Source organism: Emiliania huxleyi (assembly GCF_000372725.1).
Source record: "Emiliania huxleyi CCMP1516 unplaced genomic scaffold EMIHUscaffold_352, whole genome shotgun sequence".
NCBI classification, from domain to species: Eukaryota; Haptophyta; order Isochrysidales; family Noelaerhabdaceae; genus Emiliania; species Emiliania huxleyi.
This window is the reverse complement of record NW_005199343.1, coordinates 5,549-23,973: the sequence shown is the minus strand read 5'-3', so window position 1 is coordinate 23,973 and position 18,425 is coordinate 5,549. Positions and strand designations below refer to the sequence as shown.

The window sequence follows — 18,425 nt, the reverse complement described above, 5'->3', positions numbered from 1 at the left end:
CGGGGTCGCAGCTGCCTCTGGACTTGTGGGTACTTGTGCCGCGTTGTGCTTGTGGCTCCAGAATTTACAAAAAAATCAGCGGACTTGCGGGTGTGGGGGCGGTGGCGGTGGCGTCTGGCGAGGACTGCGAGGAGAGAGTGAGGTGCGTGTCCCCGCGGCGCGCCGTGTGCCGAGGGGGAGCTGCGGCTGGAATGTGGAAACGAGAGACAACGCGAGAGAAAAGAAGGCTCGACTACGAGGAAATGAAGAGCCACGAGACTCGAAAGACCGCGCAAAGGGGAGCTCGCATCGAACGGCGCGCGAGGATTACAGCGAGGACCGGGAGTTACCGAGGCCGGTTTGACCAGAGGGGGGGCGGAGGGCCGCCGGGCTCGCCGGGGCCGGGCGTGTGCACTGACGAGGACCCTGCGGCAGAGGACGCTGCCGACGAGGCGTTGCGAGGGCGGGGCCGGTTTGACCACATGGGAGGCGGAGGCAGCGACCCCGACGACCCAGCGGCGGCGGGGCCGAGCCGCGGCGGCGGGGCGGAGTCGCGTAGCTGCGCGGCCTGCTGCTGCGCCCGTCGATGCACGAGCCGCTCGAGGATGCGAATCAGGTTGTCGAGGCCGGTGAGGTAGCCGTCCTCGTGGTTGCCCGCCTCCCACGCCACGCGGTGGGAGAGGCGGCAGCCGGCGGGGTACGCGCGCGAGAGGTCGATCATGTGGAGCGAGGTGTTGTTCGTCGCGTCCGAGTAGATGAGCAGCAGCGAGGTGCGGATGAAGGCGTGCGTCAAAAAGGCATCGCACGCCTCGAGGGCGGTGCGCAGCTGGAGCAGGCTCTTGAGGAAGGACTGCAGCAGGACCAGCCGCCCTTGCACGTACTGCAGCACCGCCTCCCCGACGCGCTCCTCGGTGGTGATCTTCTTGAGCGCTTGCGCGTCGGGGCAGTTCGCGTCGACGCCGTCGGCGAGTCGGATCGCGTCCACCTGCCGAAGGGCGAGCAGCCGTCTTCCACGCTGGCCGCCACACACACCCGCCTTCCCGCGGGCGGCGCGGACCCGGAAGCCAAGCGTGCTCGTCGAGGAGGTGGTCTCGCGGAACTGCAGGTAGCGCATCTTTGAGATGCCGCCGGCGCGCCGCTCCTCGTCGGTCGCCGCGTCGAGCTGCACCTGCGACGGGCGGCGGGCGGCGGGCTGCGGGCGGCGGCGTGAGAAGACGGCGAGGACGGCGAGGACGCAGCCACAAAAGGCTCCCGGCGAGTCGGCGGGTCGAGATCTCGGCTCAATCTCGCGCCTTGAGCATCTTTTCGAGCAGGTCGGGCCGAATCTTGTCGTCGGTGGCGTCCTCCTCCATGAAGGTTCGCTGCCCCATCTTGAGGTCCATCAGGCACGGCCCCTGCACCCCGTGCGTCAGATCCTGCATCTCGATGATGACCTGTGGGCGAGATGTAGGCGAGATATAGCCGAGATATAGACCCGTGCGTCCGGTCCTGCATCTCCATCATCACCCGCTTGCCGAGCGTCTCCTTGACGTCGATCAGCTTTGGCAGGTAGTCGAGCTTGTCGGCCAGCTTGGTGTACATCTCGTACTCCTCGCGCAGCGTCGTCTTGTGCAGCGTGCCGCGCTTCGTCCGCCGGAAGTTCTCGATGTGGCCCGTGATGACGGCCTTGCGCAGCTCCTCCTCTGACACAGTGATCTGCTCGTACTCGACGTCGGCGCGCCGTCCGAGCTCGCGCCGCACGTACGTGTGCTGCTTGACAGCGCCTAGGGTCACGCTCACGCTCTCGGTCCGGGTTGGCTCGCGCCGGACACGCACGTGCTGCTTGACGGCGCCGAGCGACATGCGCTCCTCGGGCCGCTTGCGGAGCACGCCTGGCCGAGATGACCCGAGATTACCCGAGATGACCCGAGATTGCACGAGATCACTCCTCGGACGGGTAGCGGAGCACGCCGTGCAGCAGGTCGAGCAATCTCGGGTAATCTCGGGTAATCTCGGGTAATCTCGGGAGGAGTGCAGCACGCCGTGCAGCAGATCGAGCAGCGGTTAGGGTTAGGGTTAGGGTTAGGGTTAGGATTAGGGTTAGGGTTAGGGTTAGGGTTAGGGTTAGCACGCCGTGCAGCAGGTCGAGCAGCGACGCGTCCTCGCTCTGCTGCGCGCACTCCCATTCGGCGGGCGACGTCACCATCTCGATGAGCTGCTGCTGGTCGACCGAGAAGAAAGGCAGCGTGCCGAACGCCATCGCGTGCAGCGTGACGCCGAGCGCCCACACGTCCGCACCGCGCGGCTCGTACTTGCCCTGCCCCCACACCTCGGGCGCGGTGTAGGAGGGCGTGCCCGGGCTGCCGACGGTGAGGCCGGCGTCGCCCCCCTCCTCGGCGAGGTCGGAGAGGATGGTGCGCGAGACGCCTATTGCATTGAGATGACACGGGGTCGTAGTACAGCATGAGAGGTCGGGGGGGGGGGGGGGGGGGACCCCAAAATCGGCGATGACGGCCCCGTTGTCCTCCGCGAACAAGATGTTGTCGGGCTTCAGGTCCAAATGGACCATTTCCTGGTAGTGGAGGTAGTCAAACCCGGGGACCCCGTCGGTGAACCAACGGGGGGAGTCGTCCCAATGCAGCGGCTCGGTCGAAGGGTTGATCTTGTGCGAATCCATGATCCCCCCCCGCTTGCAGTACCCCATCCCCTGCCGGGCGGGAAAAAGGCAAGGCCGGGGGGGGGGGGGGGGCGGGTCTGGGGCGGGTCTGGGGCGGGTCTGGCGCCTCGGCGCCGCGCGCTCGGTCCGGTTCGCCCCCTCGGCTGCACCTCAGCCGCATCTCCACATCTCGGCTGCATCTCGGCTAGCTCGCCATGTAGAGCTTGTTGATGGACGCGTCGTCGATGACGTCGCGGAGCGCCATCACGTTCTCGTGCCGCAGCTTGCGCATGATTGCAATCTCGCGCAGCACATCGTCGAAGGCGGTCTTGTACGACCTACCGCTCCAACGTGCCGCGGCTCACACGCCACCGCCGCGGCCCGGCCCTCTCCCTCCTCCGGCGGTGCGACTTTTCGGCCGACGACCACATCCGCCTCCGCTTGAGCAGCGACTTGTTGAAGATTTTGATTGCGTACGGCCTCTTCTCGTCCTCGGTGTCGAAGCAGATCTTGACCTTTGCGTACGAGCCCTTGCCTGCGGTGCGGACAGCGCCTCCTCAGGGCCGGTCGCTGTGCGGAGGCGCGCCGCAGCTGGGGCCCCTAACCGAGGGTGCGGCCGAGCTCGTACTGCGTGATGTACTTCTTCGGCTTCTCCTTGAGCGCCTCACCGAAGGCGAGCGGCCCCTCGCCCTCGCCCTGCGGAGACGGCCCGGGCGACGGGCCGGGCGACGAGTTTGGCGTCGGCCACGTCACGGGCGGCTGCACCGTCAGCCGACAAGTGGCCGACATCGGCGAGGAGCCCTCCGCCAAGCTGATTGCGGAATCGGTCGAGTCGGAGCACTTATGGATCTGCGGCGGCAGCGGGAGCCGCACGCTGCCGCCCGCGCTCGGCTCGGGCGCGGCGGCCTCTACCCTCGACAGGCCGCTGCCTACAGTCGCGAGATGGATTCCCCTGTCAGGGCGCCGCCGCAGCCACTCTCGCCTGCGCGGGACGCAGCTGCCGACGCTGCTGGAAGAGCCCTCGCCGCCGACAGCCGCCGGCGGGTTGCTAGCGGCGGCGGCCGGCCGATTCGACCACATCGGCGGCGGAGGCCCGGGGCTAAAGCTGGTGCCGTCTGGCCGGTTCGACCAGAGAGGCCTCGGTGGGCGAGAAGTAGCCCTGTCTAGCGACGGCACAGGGCTGATCTCCATCCCCTCCGAGGAGGAGGCGCGCGCCGCCGGCTGCGGACGCTCTGCGTTGACAGGGCTCGGGCGGCGTGCCGCGTTTGGCCGCCGCTCGCTTGTGCTCGACTCGGCATCGCTGCATGGCGGGTCCGAGTCCTCGACCGCGGAGTCATCCATCGCGTCCGGGCCGGGCTCAGGCCTCGTGCTGGCGCGGTTCAACGCCCCTTTAATTTTTTTGAATTGTTGTTTCATGCAGCGACGAGCTCACTCGAGCGCCGCCCCGCACCAGGATGGCGAACAGCGGGCGACCGCGGTGTATACCTCCGGATGTCGCCGCCGAGCCCGCGACCAGGGTCCCCGGGTCGACAGAGAATTCTTGCAACCGACCTGTAAGCCCTCATACGAGAAAAACCCGTGCGCATGCCGCGCCCAGACCGGAAACTCGAGCGAGCCCAAGCAGCGCCGGGACGCTCCTCTCCACCGTGATGCTGCTCCTCGCCATCATCGTCACCACGACGACGTGTCAGCTGCGGACGGGCGTCGCCCACGCACGACATCGTGCGCCCGCTCTCCATTCCAACGTCGCCGAGATCCCTGCCTCGCCGGCCAGGAGCGGCGTCGAGCTCCTCGCTGGGCAGGTGCGCGGGTAGAGCTCTCCACCATACTCTGCCGCGATCCCGGCTGCTGCGAGCACGGCGCCGCCCGGTGCGCGCGACATGACCCCTGCCGTTCCCGCACCCAGCAGGACCTCGACCACCAGGCGGCTCTCGAGGCGGACCACCAGGCGGCTCTCGAGGCGCTTCGACTGGCGTTGGCGACGTGCACCGTTGGAGAGGCGATTGAGGAGAAGCCCGAGTCCATTGAGGGGGAGGTTTTGGAGATTAGCTCGCGCGTGGCCAGCGAGCTCGCGCAAGACAGTGAGGAGGTCGCGGCGAAGGTGGCGGCGAACGCGGTGGTTCTGCAGAAGCTTGCGACGGCGGCGAAGAAGGCGGCGGAGACGCAGCAGGCGGGGACGCTGACCTCCGCGAGGCGGCGGCGTGGGCGGCACAATTCGCTGAAGAGGCTAAGAAGGGGGCGGCGGCGGCCGATGCGGCGGCCGCCGAGGCGAGGGCGTACCGGGAGGCGGCGGACAAGGCGGCCGAGGTGGCCGAGGCGGCGGCGTACTGGGAGGCTGCGGACCAGGAGGTGCCACCACTCCACTCCCCGTGCCCCCCTTCGCCCCCCCCCCCCCTCCCTCCCACAGTCACTCCCGCGTGTGGCAACCACCCCTCAGGACTCGTCGGCCGGGACGCCTTCGGAGTCGTCGGACGGGTCGCCCTCCGAATACGAATCGGAGTCCGAGGTGCAGAAGCCCCCCAAGTACACTTGCTCCCTCTGCAGCGAAAAGGGGCACACGGCCTACAAAACTCCTCGGAATGGCAAGAAGTCGATTCACGAGGAGCGGTACATCAGCTGCATCAACCACCACATGCACGGGCAACTTTGGACGAGCGACAAGGGCCCGGCGCCGCCGATCACTGGGGGCAAGGGCAAGGGCAAGGGCAAGGGCAAGGGCAAGGGCAAGAGGCGCGGGTAAGCGAAAAGTCGGGGTAATCCATCGCGATCGAGCCCGAGACCTTCTCTTCGACCTTCTCGCGGGACCGTGACCTTCTCGGGAGGTGTGGCCATACAACATGTCACACGAGGTCGAACGATGTTCCCGCGTCTTTCCTTTCTTCAGATGTCTGTGTTAGTGTGTGGATCTCGCGATGGTTGCAACTGAAAAGACCTCCAAGCCCTGGGAGCCCTCCCCCTACTGTTTAAACCACACAACTGTCGCTCACAGCACAGAATTTTACAACTTAACTCCCTCGCACGACATTGGGCACGGGACTGGCGCGCACTGGCACTAACACAGGTACACCTCGGAGAAAGAAAACCTCGAGTAATGAGAGGTTTAACTCCCTTAAATTACAAAAGTCGTCCTTGCGCCAAGAGCTTGATAAACTCGAGGGGCCAAAACACGCCGCGAGGAGGGCGGAGTTGCGCCGAGAAGAAGCCGCGAGAGCAAGGGATCGGCAGGCGGCGGCATCGTCGCAGAAACGAGGCAGAGGAGAGCGACGCGACAGAGGATGAAGCGACAGGAGGGAGAATGACGAGAGTGGGACGACCGCGCGAGGTGGCATGAAGGTTGCAGCGAGGGACTGCGAAGAGAGAGAGGAAGAGGCAGACGCCCATCGCCCAAGCAAGGGTGGGCGACGGCTAGCTAGCAACCTGAGGGAGGGTGTAGAGGATGTAGAGTGTAGAGCGCTGTGTAGAGCTGTAGAGATGTAGAGCGCTCTGGAGCGCTGTAGAGCTGTAGAGCTCTACATCCGGCGCGTGACGATGTGAGTCCGATGTAGTCATGGATCCGAAACGATGTAGATAGAGGCGCTCTACAACGTGAAATCTCTATACAACAGACGGGGACTCCATCACCCTCGCCCAGGGTGCAGGGATCTACAATGCTGTCTTAAGGTCCGACAGGTTCGGCACCGGGCACCGCCTCGGTATACAAAATGCGCCTGCGGGCGGACCCTCATCACAGATCACAGATCACAACAAACTCTACATCATATAGTTATAGGGTGTTGTGTGCCGTCAGACTGACTCCCTGTGTCTCAGGGATAGTCAGGGCCGTCCATCAGAGCTCCACTAAGCTCGGAGACACCCCATTGGAGCGCGGCTCGACCTCCTTGAGTCACTGCCTTCCCGGCGGTTTGGCTGTAGAGCCTCTACCACAAACTCTACAGCAAAATCGCGCTCTAGATCGCTCTACAACGCACCCTCACATCGTCACGCGGCGGATGTAGAGCTCTACAGCTCTACAGCGCTCCAGAGCGCTCTACATCTCTACAGCTCTACAGCGCTCTGGAACATTTCCTCTCGGGTATTAATGTTCCTAAGAGCCACATACACCGAAAATTCGCGGTGGAAAAGGACGGCACAACGCCCCACCACACAGTGATTTCCAGTACACGGCGTGTGGTGGAGGTGCACTTGGAGCACTTGGAGTGCAGTCGGAGGGTAACCTCACATCCGCCAGGGGCACTTTTGTTCGTACAAAAAGTTCGTTTTCGCGCCGAGTTTTCGAAAAAGCATATATCCCTGGTTCACTTAGAGAAAATTTGCTTCGCGCCGACACTGTGCGAGCCCGCAGCGTGCACTCAGCCCGTCCCAAGGGTCCCTGTCGCGGCCTGTGACTGTGCCCGGGTGTGCGGCAGCCATGGCAAGCGCTACGAGCTGCTGCGACCGCCCACTCTTGCATCGGCGGCACTCCTCGCCGATGACCCAGCCGAGCGAGCGTCGGCGGCGGGTTGGAAAGGTGGGTGCTTGGCACAGCGGTTCGCCGCGACGACGTATGAGTCTCGCACAACACCCTGGGTACAGAGGGCGCTGGCTTTGTCGCCGGCTCGCTCGATGGTTGCTGCCAGACCGCCCACAGCCAAGCTGCAGCGTGTTGCGTGCTCTGCCTCTTCTTTGCGCCTCGCCTGCTGATGTGTCGTCGACGCCTATTCCGGGCATGTTGTGTGGTGCTGCGCTGCTCGCTCTCCCTCGGCGACAAGGGCGATAACGGGCGCCACCAGACCAACTCTTCCAGATTGGTGGGATTCGGGTTTGTGCTGGTCTGCCCGCTGGCGTGGACCTCCACTCGGCTCACCCAGACCGACCTGGCGGCTGCGGGCGCGCACTGTTGCGGCCATGTATGCGGCTTTGTGCCGAGTCTGAGCCTTCTATTCTTCACCCGCACTCAAAGGACGTCCCCCACCTGACCTCCTTGAGACCTTCGGTCTCACCTCACAAACTTCACAAGCCTCAAGCGTGACCCCTGCCTGCCAGTCGTGCCAGACCACCAGAGAAGAGAGAATGAGCAGTGCTGAGCGTTCGTGGCTACGAGTTTTGTTTTTGTAGCGCGTGCCTTCTCGGCGGAAGAAAGAAATCGCGCCCGCTGCGTTTGTCGCTGTTGCCACGAGTTGCTGTGCGACAGGTAGACCGGAGAGCGACGGTCTTCATGTCGCGTGCTGCACGCAATAGCAGCGTGTCCGAGGCGTCGGAGCTCTCGCAGGCGCCGCCTCTGCGGCGCCGGGCTGCTCTTCGCTCCTCCAGCGGCAAGGGCAACACAGCTGGCGACGGACCGGCTGGAGCAAACAGCGGGAGACAGCAGGCGGCGCCGGCTGGCTCGAGACCTGCGCAGCGAAGCCGTTCGCGTCAGCGCCCCGCTGGCACTGCCAGCGTGCCCGAGAGCCCCGACGCTCTCATCCGCGCGTGCAAGAGGCAGACCCGCTCGCTGCAGCGGGACCGCATGATCGAGCACCGCGACGCCGCCAGGCAGGCACAGCAGGCTGGGGCGGTGCGGCGATCAGCCAGCGCGAGGCGGCCAAAGCCCGCGATGCGGCCCGGCACCGAAGAGACGGAGGCAGCGGCCAGCGCGTCGGTGCCCGAGCGGGATTCGGTGGCGCCGCCGCGTCGGCAGACTCGCTCTCTCGCCGCCGCCGCCACCTCTACAGCAGCGGGAGATGCCGACGCAAGGCGAGAGGCGGAGGCGGCGGCGCCAGCGCCGCGGGAGCCGGCTCCTGCGGCGGCACCCGCGGCGGCACCCGCGGCGCGGAGGACGGCGGTGTCGGCAGCTGCCGAGGCAGGTGGCGGTGCTAGGCGCAGGGTGGCGGCGGGTGGCGTTGGCGGCTCCTCTAGCCGGGCACGCTCGGCGCCGCCTGGCGGGCGGCGGCGCAACGACCCGCCACCGTCCGCGGCGCTGCTGGGCAAGAGGCGCACGCGGAGCGGCGTCGGGTCGCGGCCAGGGCAGGAGGTGGAGAGGCGGGAGGTGCCGGGGTACGACCGCTGCGAGCTCTCCGACGGCGACTACGACAGCGAGAAGGAGCAGATGGGGCGACCGCCCGCGCGGGCGGCCAAGGCGGCGACGGCCCGCTCGCGCAATGAGGCCGAGGAGGAGCAGCGCGAGGAGGAGGACCGTTTCGTGGCGATGTACGACGACAGGAGCGACGCGACGACGCCGAGCGAGGGTGCCTTCGGCGGCGGGCGAGCGGCGAGAGCGGCGAGAGCGGCGACACTTGACTTTCCTCTCACATGATGCGCCGCGACCCCTGTAGGTTCTCGCCGCCCTCGGGAGCGAGCAGCTCGCGCGACGCCGATGATGGCGAGAGCGCGAGTGAGAGCGAACCGCTTTACGCGGTGCGGAGGATCTTGGCGCTCAAGCGGGTGTGGGGCGGGAAGCTCGAGTACGAGATTGAGTGGGAGCCCGACCCGACGACAGACGAGACCTACGACTCCTCCTTCGAGCCCGAGGACAACCTCGCCTCCAGGGCGTCCACTGGCGGCCAAACCTGGCGTGCTATTGGAGCAACCGACCTGCTGACCGAGTGCGCTATCGAGAGCTGCCCATCTCACAGTGTTGCACCCCTCTCACCCCCACACCACCCCGCAGGTGGACTACGTTGCGCTGATGACGAAGGACCGCTTCGTCGAGGTGCAGGCCCACCTGTCCTTTGAGCTCCCCGGCAGCATGCGGTACCCCACCGACCCGTTCCGCAAGCTGCGATATGTCGACAAGGCCCTCCTCCTCGCAGCTACGTGGGCGTGGGACCCGGAGCCCTTCGCCTGCCTCGACGAGTCGCGGGTTGCCACCCACTCGCAGTACTGCCCGTTCAGGCAGCAGATGATGTGCAAGCCGATCAAGGACGGCTGCACCGTGTACACCTTTGTCTTCGAGAGCGGCTACCTCTACGCGTGGGAGTGGTTCCTCGGGGCAGCTGCCGACACGCCGCTCCCGCTCGGGCAGCCAACTGACACAGCTCCGCTCGACGAGGACAACTCCGGCTTCATCGTGAACATCGTGAAGACGCTCGCCGGCCGACCCGAGTTCCACGGCACCGGCATGACCGTCGTGACGGACAAGGGCTACACGAGCATAACGGCTGCCATGTACCTCGCGTCGTGCGGCATCTTCCTGGTCGGCATGCTCCGCACCAAGGGCAGGCCTGTGAGTACTCCTCGCGGAGCGCGCCACTACTTCCCCTTCCGCTTCCCGACGATGGACAACCTCGTCGGCTGGGCGCGCGGCGCGCGGCGCGAGGCGTACCAGCAGCTCCAGGACGCGCACGGGCGCAAGTGGTACCTCAAGGCGGAGGTGTGGCTCGACTCGCGCTTCTGCACCCTCATCGGGACCGTCATCTTCGAGGTCAGCGACGTCCAGGTACGCCGCTGGTCCAAGACCTCCAAGGCCTACATCCTCATCGCATGCTCACGGATGGCCAAGCTGTACCAGAAGCACATGCCGCACGTCGACCGCTACAACGACCGGCACCAGAGCACGAACATCTCCATGGGCTACTGCAGGCAGCGCTACACCCGTGCGCTGTTTATCGGCTTTCACTTGGCGATGCTGGTCTGCAACACCGTCACGATCGTCTGCTGGCTCATTCCGGCCGCGGTGCTCGGCAAGCTGAAGCGGCGCGCCAAGAACGTCGGCGGCATCCTTCGCTTCTCGCAGATGCTGCTCGCCGAGAGCCTCTGCGACTTGGGTGTGTGGCTAGCCAAGCAGGAGCTGGGCGACGCCGACCAGCGGGCTCGCTCGAACCTCGCGCCGCACTGGATGTCGCGCCAGCAGCAGCGGCGTGCTCGGCCTCTGCCAGGCCTGTTCCCAGAGGTCCACGAGATTAAGAACTTCAAGACGGACTTTAGCACGCGTGAGCGGCTGCGGCTTGGCCTCCCTTCTGGTGGCAGGAGCAACTGTGCTGGCTGCCTGCTACTCTGTGAGGAGGTGGAGGGCTCGTCGCAGCAGACGCCGGGGGGGCACGCACGCTTCTATCTGCCTAGCGGCCTGCGTGTCCCGGAGCCACGGTTGGGCTGCGTCGTGTGCAAGGTCAACCTCTGCAAGAAGTGCAGGAGGCCTGTGGCCAAGGGAGGCTGGGACCATGTTGGCTACTGCCATGGCCAGCTCCCTCCAGTCTCTGGATGAGTGAGTGTGTGTGTGTGCGTGTGTGGGCCGGTTGAGAGCTGTCGTGTGAAGAGCCTCCCGGGGAGCTCGCTTGGACCGGGGTGCAGGTGGCTTCTATGAGCCACCTTACTGCTGTGTGAACCCAACAGCATCACATTCCACACACTGATGCCCCCTAGAGTAGTACTGGATGCCCTAGGGTGCACTCACATCTTGCGACTAAGGGGAGGGTCAGGCGTTCGGATGCTTAGCTCTGGGGCCTCCCCGGGGTGTTTAACCGTTGGTGACGGCGGCCTCCATGTGCCCCCATATCTCTCTGTATTTGCGCAAGCAGCCAATACAACACCCTCATACTCCCTAGGGTGGTCCTGGGCACTCTAGGGGAGCGCTAGAACACTTGGCGCCAAAGGGCGGGTTGGGGCGGGTTAAGTGACACAACTTTCGAGCGCAGCAAGCCCCGTAAAAATCGCGTCGTTCAGTCTTTAGCGTAGTCGGAGTACAGTACTTCGCATGAGCGGAACACACGAGTCTCACGACTTCACACCGTCACCTCCCGACACGCGCGCGAGAACAAAATGGACCCCAGTACGCACAATGACGGCACAGACAGAACTAACCCAAATAAACCAACCGCCACGCGTGCAAGGGGCGTTCTCAGTGTTTGACCGCTCTCGCACCCACAGCCGCCCCTCCACCCTTCCCCTCCCCCCCCCCCTGCAGCGCGGCCAGTCGGAGCTGCCCCTCCCGGAGCAGCCGCTCGTTCTCGCGCTGGTCCACGCGCGCCCGCTGCAGCGTCGCCTCCACCTCGCCCAGCTGCTTGCGGAGCGCCGCCAGCTTTGGCTCCGTGATGGCGATGTGCCTCGCGAGCTCCGCCGCCCGCTGCGCCCGCCCGTCGAGCTCCGTCTCGAGCCTCGCGCTCGCGCCGCGCCGCTCCGCCGCCAGGACGGACGCCTTTCGCAGCAGCCGCAGCTCGAAGCTGACGTCCTTGGAGCGCAGCAGCGAGTGCGAGTTGTCGAGCGCCGCAACGTACCGCCCGCCGTTTGGCAGCGCGAGCGACCCCTCGCGCGAGCCCGCGCGCACGTCGAGCAGCCTCCCGCGCCCGAGGCCGGAGCCGCCCGCGGCCGCCGGCTCCCTCGCGTCCAGCTCGCCCACATACGTGACTCGGAAGCAGATGTCGTGGGCCGCGGCGCGGAAGGAGTACTGCAGCACGGCCGGCCCGGGCGCCGCGAAGGCGACACTCTTGTTCTCGCCAGCGCGCAACTGCACGCCGCCCGCCTCGCTCCAGTCGGCGGACGGCTCGGGCGGCGGCGAGGCCGCCGCCGGGGCGCGCAGCAAGCCCAGCGAGATCTCGCCCTTGCGGTGCGAGCGGAGCACCTCAACGACCGCCTCGCAGGTGAAGTAGACCTGGCCGTCGACCGAGCGGACCACGTCGCCCGGCCGTATCTCGTCTCCAATGGCAGCCGCGGCTGAGCGGTGGATGCTGCGCACGAGGGCGACGCCTCGTTCGTTGCACAGGTCCAGCCCGATGCTTCGCGAGCGCTTCTCTAGGCGCACCCGACGCTCCCCATCGCCGTGCTGCACCAGCCGGTGCAGCACGAAGCTGCCCTGCCAGCCGAGCGACAGGCCGCGAAGCACATCGCCTTCGCGAAGGGCCCGCTCGATGGAGTGCGCGGAGTAGGGCTCCATAAAATGCGACGAGCGATCGGCGACTGTGGGTGCGTCGGTGTGGGACACAGCTGTCGTATATCCAGCCCGCGGTACGACTGTAGTCGTATCACTGTGGAGGGCTGTCAGGGTTCGGACTTTTTGCGGGGTATGGTATGGTAGCGTCGGCGCCCTGGCGCCGCGACCATACCCCCCCACCCGCACAGGACGTCGCCTCTGGCCAGCAGGACCATACCCCCCCACCCCCCACCCCACCACACGAGCGCGTACAGTAACCGTCGTGTTAGGCCGTTCGGTCGTGCGGCACGTGTTCGCGCGATGCAGTCTGCGCGAGGTGACCCGCCGGCAATCGTGCTCACCCCTCAGAGCATGTCCGCAAAGGCCGCCAGGGCCTTGCGTGCCGGCGCAGGCGCGGGCGCAGGCCGGTGCGAGCGCGGGCGCGGGCGCGGGCGCGGTCTCCGCCGGCGCCGCCTCCGCCATGGTCACCTCGGGCGCGGGCGCGGGCGCGGTCTCCGCCGGCGCCGCCTCCGCCATGGTCACCTCCGCTGGAACCATGGTCACCTCCGCTGGAACGGCCTCCGCCTCCGCCGCCTCCGCTGGCGCCACCTCCGCCTCCGCCATCGCACGCCGCCCTCCGCGCCATAGCTGGCCAAAGGCACGCGCACGAGCGGTACGCGCGCCAACAGCTCATGCCCCGCGCGCTTCGCGAGCCACGACGGCGATTTGAATCGAAAGGCAGAATCAAAGACATCGGCATCGAGCGCCGCGTTGAGGTCCGAGAAGAAGGTGGAGCGCGCGTGGACGAGACTCGCGCAGGCCTCGCGATAGAGCACCGGTCCGTCCTGCAGGACCATCGTGGCGACAGTTTTGAGCGCCTTCAGCTTGCTGAGATCGTGGTCGTCGCCACGGAAAGCGTCGCTTGTCGGAAGCCTCCCGTCCATCATGCGGACGGCATGCGGTGCAATCGCAGCGTCGAGCTGTGCGATGCAAGACGCAAGCGTACCAGCGCAGCAGCTGCGCACAGCGGCGCGCTCGGCGTCGTCGGGCAGCGAGCTGTCCAGGAGCCGAAGTTGAGGCGGCGTCGCGGCGAGAAGGCCCGCGACAGTATCGAAGCGGCCGGGGCCGCCGTGAGTCGGCATCGTGTCCGCGGCTGTGTAGGGATCCTTAGGGCGGCTGTGTACTGGGTTCGAACCCTGTTGTAACGTGGCCGCTCCAGCGATTGACCATACCCCCCCACCCGTCGAGCAGGTCGCCTCCGGCGGCCAGGACCATACCCCCCCACCCTTTTGGCGCCGACCCTACCATACCTTACCCCGCAAAAAGTTGGAATCCAGGTCGGCTCGACAGTAAAAATCGGCGCGCAACACACACACACACACACACACACACACCACACACACACACACACACACACCACACACACACACACACACACACACACACACCACACACCACACACACACACCACACACACACACCACACACACACACCACACACACACACACACGCTGTTGCCGCCGCCGGCCACTTCCAGCTGCTCAGTGTGGGAGGAGAACCCATCACAGGGGGCAATAGGGAGGGAGCAGCGCTCCGCAGCGCCGAGCTCCCGCGAGTTCACAGAAGCCGCTGCCGCCAAACCCTTTTTAATGGCAGCCTGGACCCTGGTGCCTGTGTGTGTGTGTGGCCTTTCCCGTGGGGTTTCTTTCTTTCTGTGAATCGTGCGTTTGGAGAGCTGGAGGGGAGGGGGCAAATGCAGCGTGTCTGTTTTGTTTAGAAGATTTTAGCAATACCAAGTTGTGTTGCTGTTTGTTTGTTTGTGGCTCGGATATGTCTAGATAAATAGAAGCCAACGAACCAATAAGGTTATGCTGGTGTTGAGTTCTTAGTTTTGGAAGCTCGAGCCCGCGTGGCCCTGGCGACGTCACCAAGCGCTTAGTCACGTACGCACGTCCCCTTCTTCCACCCGTCATGGTTGCCCTCCGCAAGCGCATGCTCAAAAGCCTCAAGAAGCGTCTGTCCAAGCGTGGCAAGAGCGAGGCCGACATCGGCGCGACTCGCGATGTTGCGGAGGTCACCGACCAGGGCGCAACCTCCACTGATCCCGTTCCCGAGACCGACACCGCGGCCGCCGAGGTGCCCAACCTCGTGCAACGCCTGAGCGGGATACTTGCAGACGCTGCCGAGAAGTGCGTGGGCGCTCGCTGTCTGAGCAAGTCAGCATCGGGCGAGGCGGCGGCGTCAAAGGAGGAGGCAGCGGCCGAGGAGGAGGTGGTGCTGGCCGAGGCCAAACCGGCAGGAACTCCGGGCGGCCGTCTGTCGGAGGAGGAACTCGAGGCGGCGCGCTTGCAGTGGCGCGATTATGGCCTAAGGAGCTTCGATATGGCACTGGCCAAGGAGATGTCTGTCACCCGTGCCGAGTACGACGAGGTCGACGAGGTGGCAGCTGCCTACGCGCACGCGACGGCCGAGGCTGCGGCAGCGGAGCCTACCCTCTTCGATACGCTAAAGAAGTCGGTCTCGAGCTACCTCGGGCGCGACACACCGCCGGTGGAAGAGACGCCCGTGGCGTAAGCCCCGGCCGTGTGATTCGGTGTTCTTGTGTGTACGGGGGATCGCCACGCACGTCGTGTGTCGGGGACTCGCACGGGGTCTGTGAGAGTGAAGCTGCACTGTGCGAACGCCAGGGAGCTCGCCGACGACGTGTCGTGCGCTCCGCGTATTTATCATTATGCTGGGCCGTGCACCTGCGGAACAGGGCGACCACAGGAAAGACGATCATGCATGCTGTGGGTCAGGACGCGAGATTTCTATTATATATATATTGGAGCGTCAGCGCAAGCGTCTCAGGACTCAGCGGCGCAGGCGCACGGCGCCGAGGAGGAGGAGGGGGGGGAGGAGGAGGAGGAGAAGAGCGAAACACACACGCTGCATGTGCATGCGCGTGTGCATGCAGCATGTGTATGTCCGAGGGGGATAAGTTCCGCGCGCATGCATTGCCCCAACAAGGATCCGCAAAACGAACAAGGCTGGGGCCCCGTCCGGGTCGCGCAATGCTCTCGCTGCTCGCGCTCCTGCCCGGGCTTCCGGCGCCTTCAACCGACTCCTGGTTCGAGGCGTACAAGACATTCGACGAGATTGTCACCTTTATGGACAATACCGACTTCACCTCCAGAAATGTTGCTGGGCGTTCTCACGAGGGTCGAGAGGTATTGCCTCCGCACGTGGCCTTGCCCTCCCGACGGAAGCTCACCGCACCCCGCACGTCATCTCAGGTGCTCGTCTATCAGTACGGCGACCCCACCAAGCCTGGCCTGCTCGTCCTGTGCACCGTGCACGCTCGGGAGTGGATCTCGGCGATGGCGTGCCCTTGGGTGGCACAACAGCTCGCAGGAGACGATACTGCCATTCTGGAGACGAACGCCGTGTACATCATGCCGGTCGTCAACCCGGACGGCTACGCCTTCTCTCACGCGCCGGAAGGAAACCGGTACTTTCGCACCAACCGGCGGCCGGGCAGCTACTTCGGTGTCGACTTGAACCGCAACTTCCCTCGCCACTGGAACAGCTGCAGCCAGTGGCGACGCTGCTCCTCCGGCAACGTGGGCTCCTCCTCGCAGACGTACCGAGGCCCATCTCCGGGGAGCGAGCCAGAGACGCGCGCCGTCATGGCCGTTGCAGACGAGATTGAAGCCACCTCCGGCCTAGTACTCTTTGTCGACGTTCACTCCTACTCCGCAGTCGTGAGCGGTCGATACGACGATGCGACGGCCGACATTTCGCCCATCTCCGCGCAGCAAAACGTCGCCGGACCAAAGATTGTGGACGCCATGAACTCGATTGATGGCTATGGCACCACACACTGTGCTGGAGCGGCGCCACCCGCGGAGCTAGAGCCCTCCCTCACACCAAAATTGCCGTGTAAGCAGGCTACCAGTATTGGACGGCCGCTGACTGGTCCTATTCGGCGGACGGTACTGCCGGCAAAACTGAGACAGGAGCAACGCCACCGGCGGGGATTGAACCCCGTGCTCACCTGGATGTGCCGCGAATGTTAGGCGACCATATGTTCGAGGAGTACGGCCAGCCGTGGAGCTGGCTGATTGAGCTGAGGCCGCAGTCGTCCGGACAGGGCGGCTTTACGCTCCCCGCGTCGGAGATCCTGCCCACCGTCCAAGAGGTGGACGCCTTGAAAGGGTGTACGGGACGGAAGCTTGCGCTCTTCACATTCCAGGTGTGCCCTGGATAGGCGTTCGCTCGGCGGGCTGCAGCTCCTGGAGGCCCTTCTTGGCCTCGCCGAGCCGCGTCCGCGGCGAAGGCAGCGCGAGTGCATGCTCGCCTGGCTGCGCGGCGCGAGCGCGTTTTCGGCGTTCCCACCGCCGCCGCCGTCTTCGCCGTCGCCGTCTCCTTTCTCACGGTCGCCCCCCTCGCGAAGCATCTCCTCGAGAGCGTCACGGAGAGCCCTCGGCGATGAGGCCGCGATAGCCCCCCTTTCGATGACGGCGGCGTCCGAGCGAGTGCGCTCGAACCTGGGACGGCGCATGATGACCGCGTACGCCATGCAGAAGGCCTTGAGGCTCGCCGCGCCGAGGGGTGTGGCTTCACACTTGGTCCGTGAACGCTGCGAGCTCGCCGATGGAGCAGGCGCCCTTTGGCGAGGAGGTGGCGGAGGCGGGGGAGGATGTGATGGAGGAGGGGGAGGGGGAGGAGGAGGACGGGCCACTGGAGCCGAGGCGGCTCTCCCATGATCTCCCGCCCTCGAGGCGCGGCGCCGACAGCACGGCGCGGCAGCGAACCATGTCGGCATACGAGAGCTTGACGTTCCCGTGCTACCCCTCGGACGCGGTGATCGAGGGTGCCGGCTTCGAGATGCCGCGCGCGTTGATCGCGCACGGCGAGGCGCCTCCGAGCGCTCGAAAGTGGTGCGCCGCGCCCGCCAACCTCTGACCCGCAATCGTTGGTTTTTGATATGCCTCCAACCGCTCTCAGGGACATGGCGCTTTCGCTCTCGACCTCGGCGCACGAGGCACTAGTGGCGCGGCGGCAGGCGTTGCTGCAGGTTGCTGTGCGGCGCCAGCAGTTGGCCGACGAGCAGGAGCGCAAGCGCGTGCGGAGGCCGACTGCCATCATGCGCAACAACGACGAGGTGGCGCGCGTCCTGGCGCCGGGCAGCGCGCGGCCGGTGGGGCAGCGCCAGCCACGGGCGCGCCGCTCGCCGTTCCACCCGACCCACCCAGCCACCCCTGCTCGTCCCTGGCCGAGCCGGCACCCCCGTGTCGCCCGCAGGCGGCGGCAGACTCGGACGGCAAGCCCGCGGCGCAGCACGGCCGGCCGCCCCGCGGCGAGAGGGAGCGGGCGCGGCGCGAGGCCGACGGGGGCCGGCGCGGGGAGCTCCCCCTCGCCAACGGGGGCGGCGGGCACGGCGACGGCGCGCGGCGCAGCGCCTCGCCGCCCTTCTCCGGTGCGCACCGCGGCGACGAGCGGCGGTGCGACGAGCGCGAGAGGAGGAGGGGCGCCGGCCAGCGGGGCGGAGACGCGGCGGCCGAGGGCGGCGAGGGGCGGGCTGGGTCGGCGCCGCAGCCGGTACGCCCGCCGGCGCTTCCGTACGCCACTTCGCTGCCTCCGGAGCTGGTCGACTCCGGCGCGCCGGTCAAGTGCGCCACGGTGCAGGCGGTGCTGCCGGCGGGGAGTGCTCCGACGGGGGCGGTGCGGCGGGTGGTCGGCATCGTGCTCAACAAGCACCGGGAGGGAAGCCGCGAGGGCGCGGCGAAGCACGAGGCGCTGGAGGGCGGGAAGCGCAAGCGGAGGGCGCCCGCTTGGATGTCCGGCGCCGAGTGGACCGAAGAGGACCTCGGCTCGGAAGAGGCCGAGCTGCAGCCGCGCCGCCGGACAGCTACCGTCTCCACCGTCGCGGCGAGCACCGACGACGGGCGAGGACGGCTGCTGCAGGGCGCCAGCGCGGCCGAGATTTGCGTGTGGGGCGTCGCCCCCCCCGCGCGCGTGGGCGAGCG

General features: G+C 66.4%; 7 protein-coding genes across 7 annotated transcripts in view; 3 read left to right on the top strand and 4 right to left on the bottom strand.

Moving 5' to 3' along the window:
* EMIHUDRAFT_242126 (hypothetical protein) overlaps positions 1-1,093 on the bottom strand; it is a gene marked incomplete at both ends in the record, with an annotated part of 1,288 nt that extends 195 nt beyond the window's left edge. Inside the window, 2 exons of the mRNA XM_005772695.1 lie at positions 572-964; positions 1,037-1,093. Of these exons, the coding sequence (XP_005772752.1) occupies positions 572-964; positions 1,037-1,093 (450 nt within the window). The remainder of the gene's footprint in view (positions 1-571; positions 965-1,036) is intronic.
* A 166-nt stretch (positions 1,094-1,259) lies between these two features.
* On the bottom strand, positions 1,260-1,821 carry EMIHUDRAFT_242125 (hypothetical protein; the record flags this gene model as incomplete). The annotated part of the gene is made up of 2 exons (XM_005772694.1): positions 1,260-1,412; positions 1,486-1,821. The coding sequence occupies 2 exons, from the start codon at positions 1,819-1,821 to the stop codon at positions 1,260-1,262; spliced, it is 489 nt and encodes a 162-aa protein (XP_005772751.1).
* Positions 1,822-1,900: 79 nt separating this feature from the next.
* On the bottom strand, positions 1,901-4,086 carry EMIHUDRAFT_458573 (hypothetical protein; the record flags this gene model as incomplete). The annotated part of the gene is made up of 7 exons (XM_005772693.1): positions 3,616-4,086; positions 3,220-3,543; positions 3,026-3,149; positions 2,865-2,952; positions 2,453-2,665; positions 2,139-2,350; positions 1,901-1,949 (listed from the first exon to the last, which is right to left on the bottom strand). Exons 1-7 carry the CDS (start codon positions 4,028-4,030, stop codon positions 1,901-1,903), a joined length of 1,425 nt encoding a protein of 474 aa, XP_005772750.1. The 5' UTR covers positions 4,031-4,086.
* Positions 4,087-7,663: 3,577 nt separating this feature from the next.
* Positions 7,664-10,772, top strand: EMIHUDRAFT_242122 (hypothetical protein; the record flags this gene model as incomplete). The annotated part of the gene is made up of 6 exons (XM_005772692.1): positions 7,664-7,693; positions 7,785-8,249; positions 8,601-8,817; positions 8,925-9,205; positions 9,240-9,794; positions 9,906-10,772. The coding sequence occupies 6 exons, from the start codon at positions 7,664-7,666 to the stop codon at positions 10,770-10,772; spliced, it is 2,415 nt and encodes an 804-aa protein (XP_005772749.1).
* A 633-nt stretch (positions 10,773-11,405) lies between these two features.
* EMIHUDRAFT_242121 (hypothetical protein) lies at positions 11,406-13,555 on the bottom strand (the record flags this gene model as incomplete). The annotated part of the gene is made up of 5 exons (XM_005772691.1): positions 11,406-11,810; positions 11,904-12,026; positions 12,126-12,460; positions 12,555-12,588; positions 13,082-13,555. The coding sequence occupies 5 exons, from the start codon at positions 13,553-13,555 to the stop codon at positions 11,406-11,408; spliced, it is 1,371 nt and encodes a 456-aa protein (XP_005772748.1).
* An 830-nt stretch (positions 13,556-14,385) lies between these two features.
* EMIHUDRAFT_242120 (hypothetical protein) lies at positions 14,386-14,988 on the top strand (the record flags this gene model as incomplete). The annotated part of the gene is made up of 1 exon (XM_005772690.1): positions 14,386-14,988. The coding sequence occupies one exon, from the start codon at positions 14,386-14,388 to the stop codon at positions 14,986-14,988; it is 603 nt and encodes a 200-aa protein (XP_005772747.1).
* Positions 14,989-15,467: 479 nt separating this feature from the next.
* Positions 15,468-16,888, top strand: EMIHUDRAFT_242119 (hypothetical protein; the record flags this gene model as incomplete). The annotated part of the gene is made up of 5 exons (XM_005772689.1): positions 15,468-15,623; positions 15,690-16,278; positions 16,344-16,388; positions 16,473-16,648; positions 16,733-16,888. 5 exons carry the CDS (start codon positions 15,468-15,470, stop codon positions 16,886-16,888), a joined length of 1,122 nt encoding a protein of 373 aa, XP_005772746.1.
* Between the last annotated feature and the right edge of the window lie 1,537 nt (positions 16,889-18,425).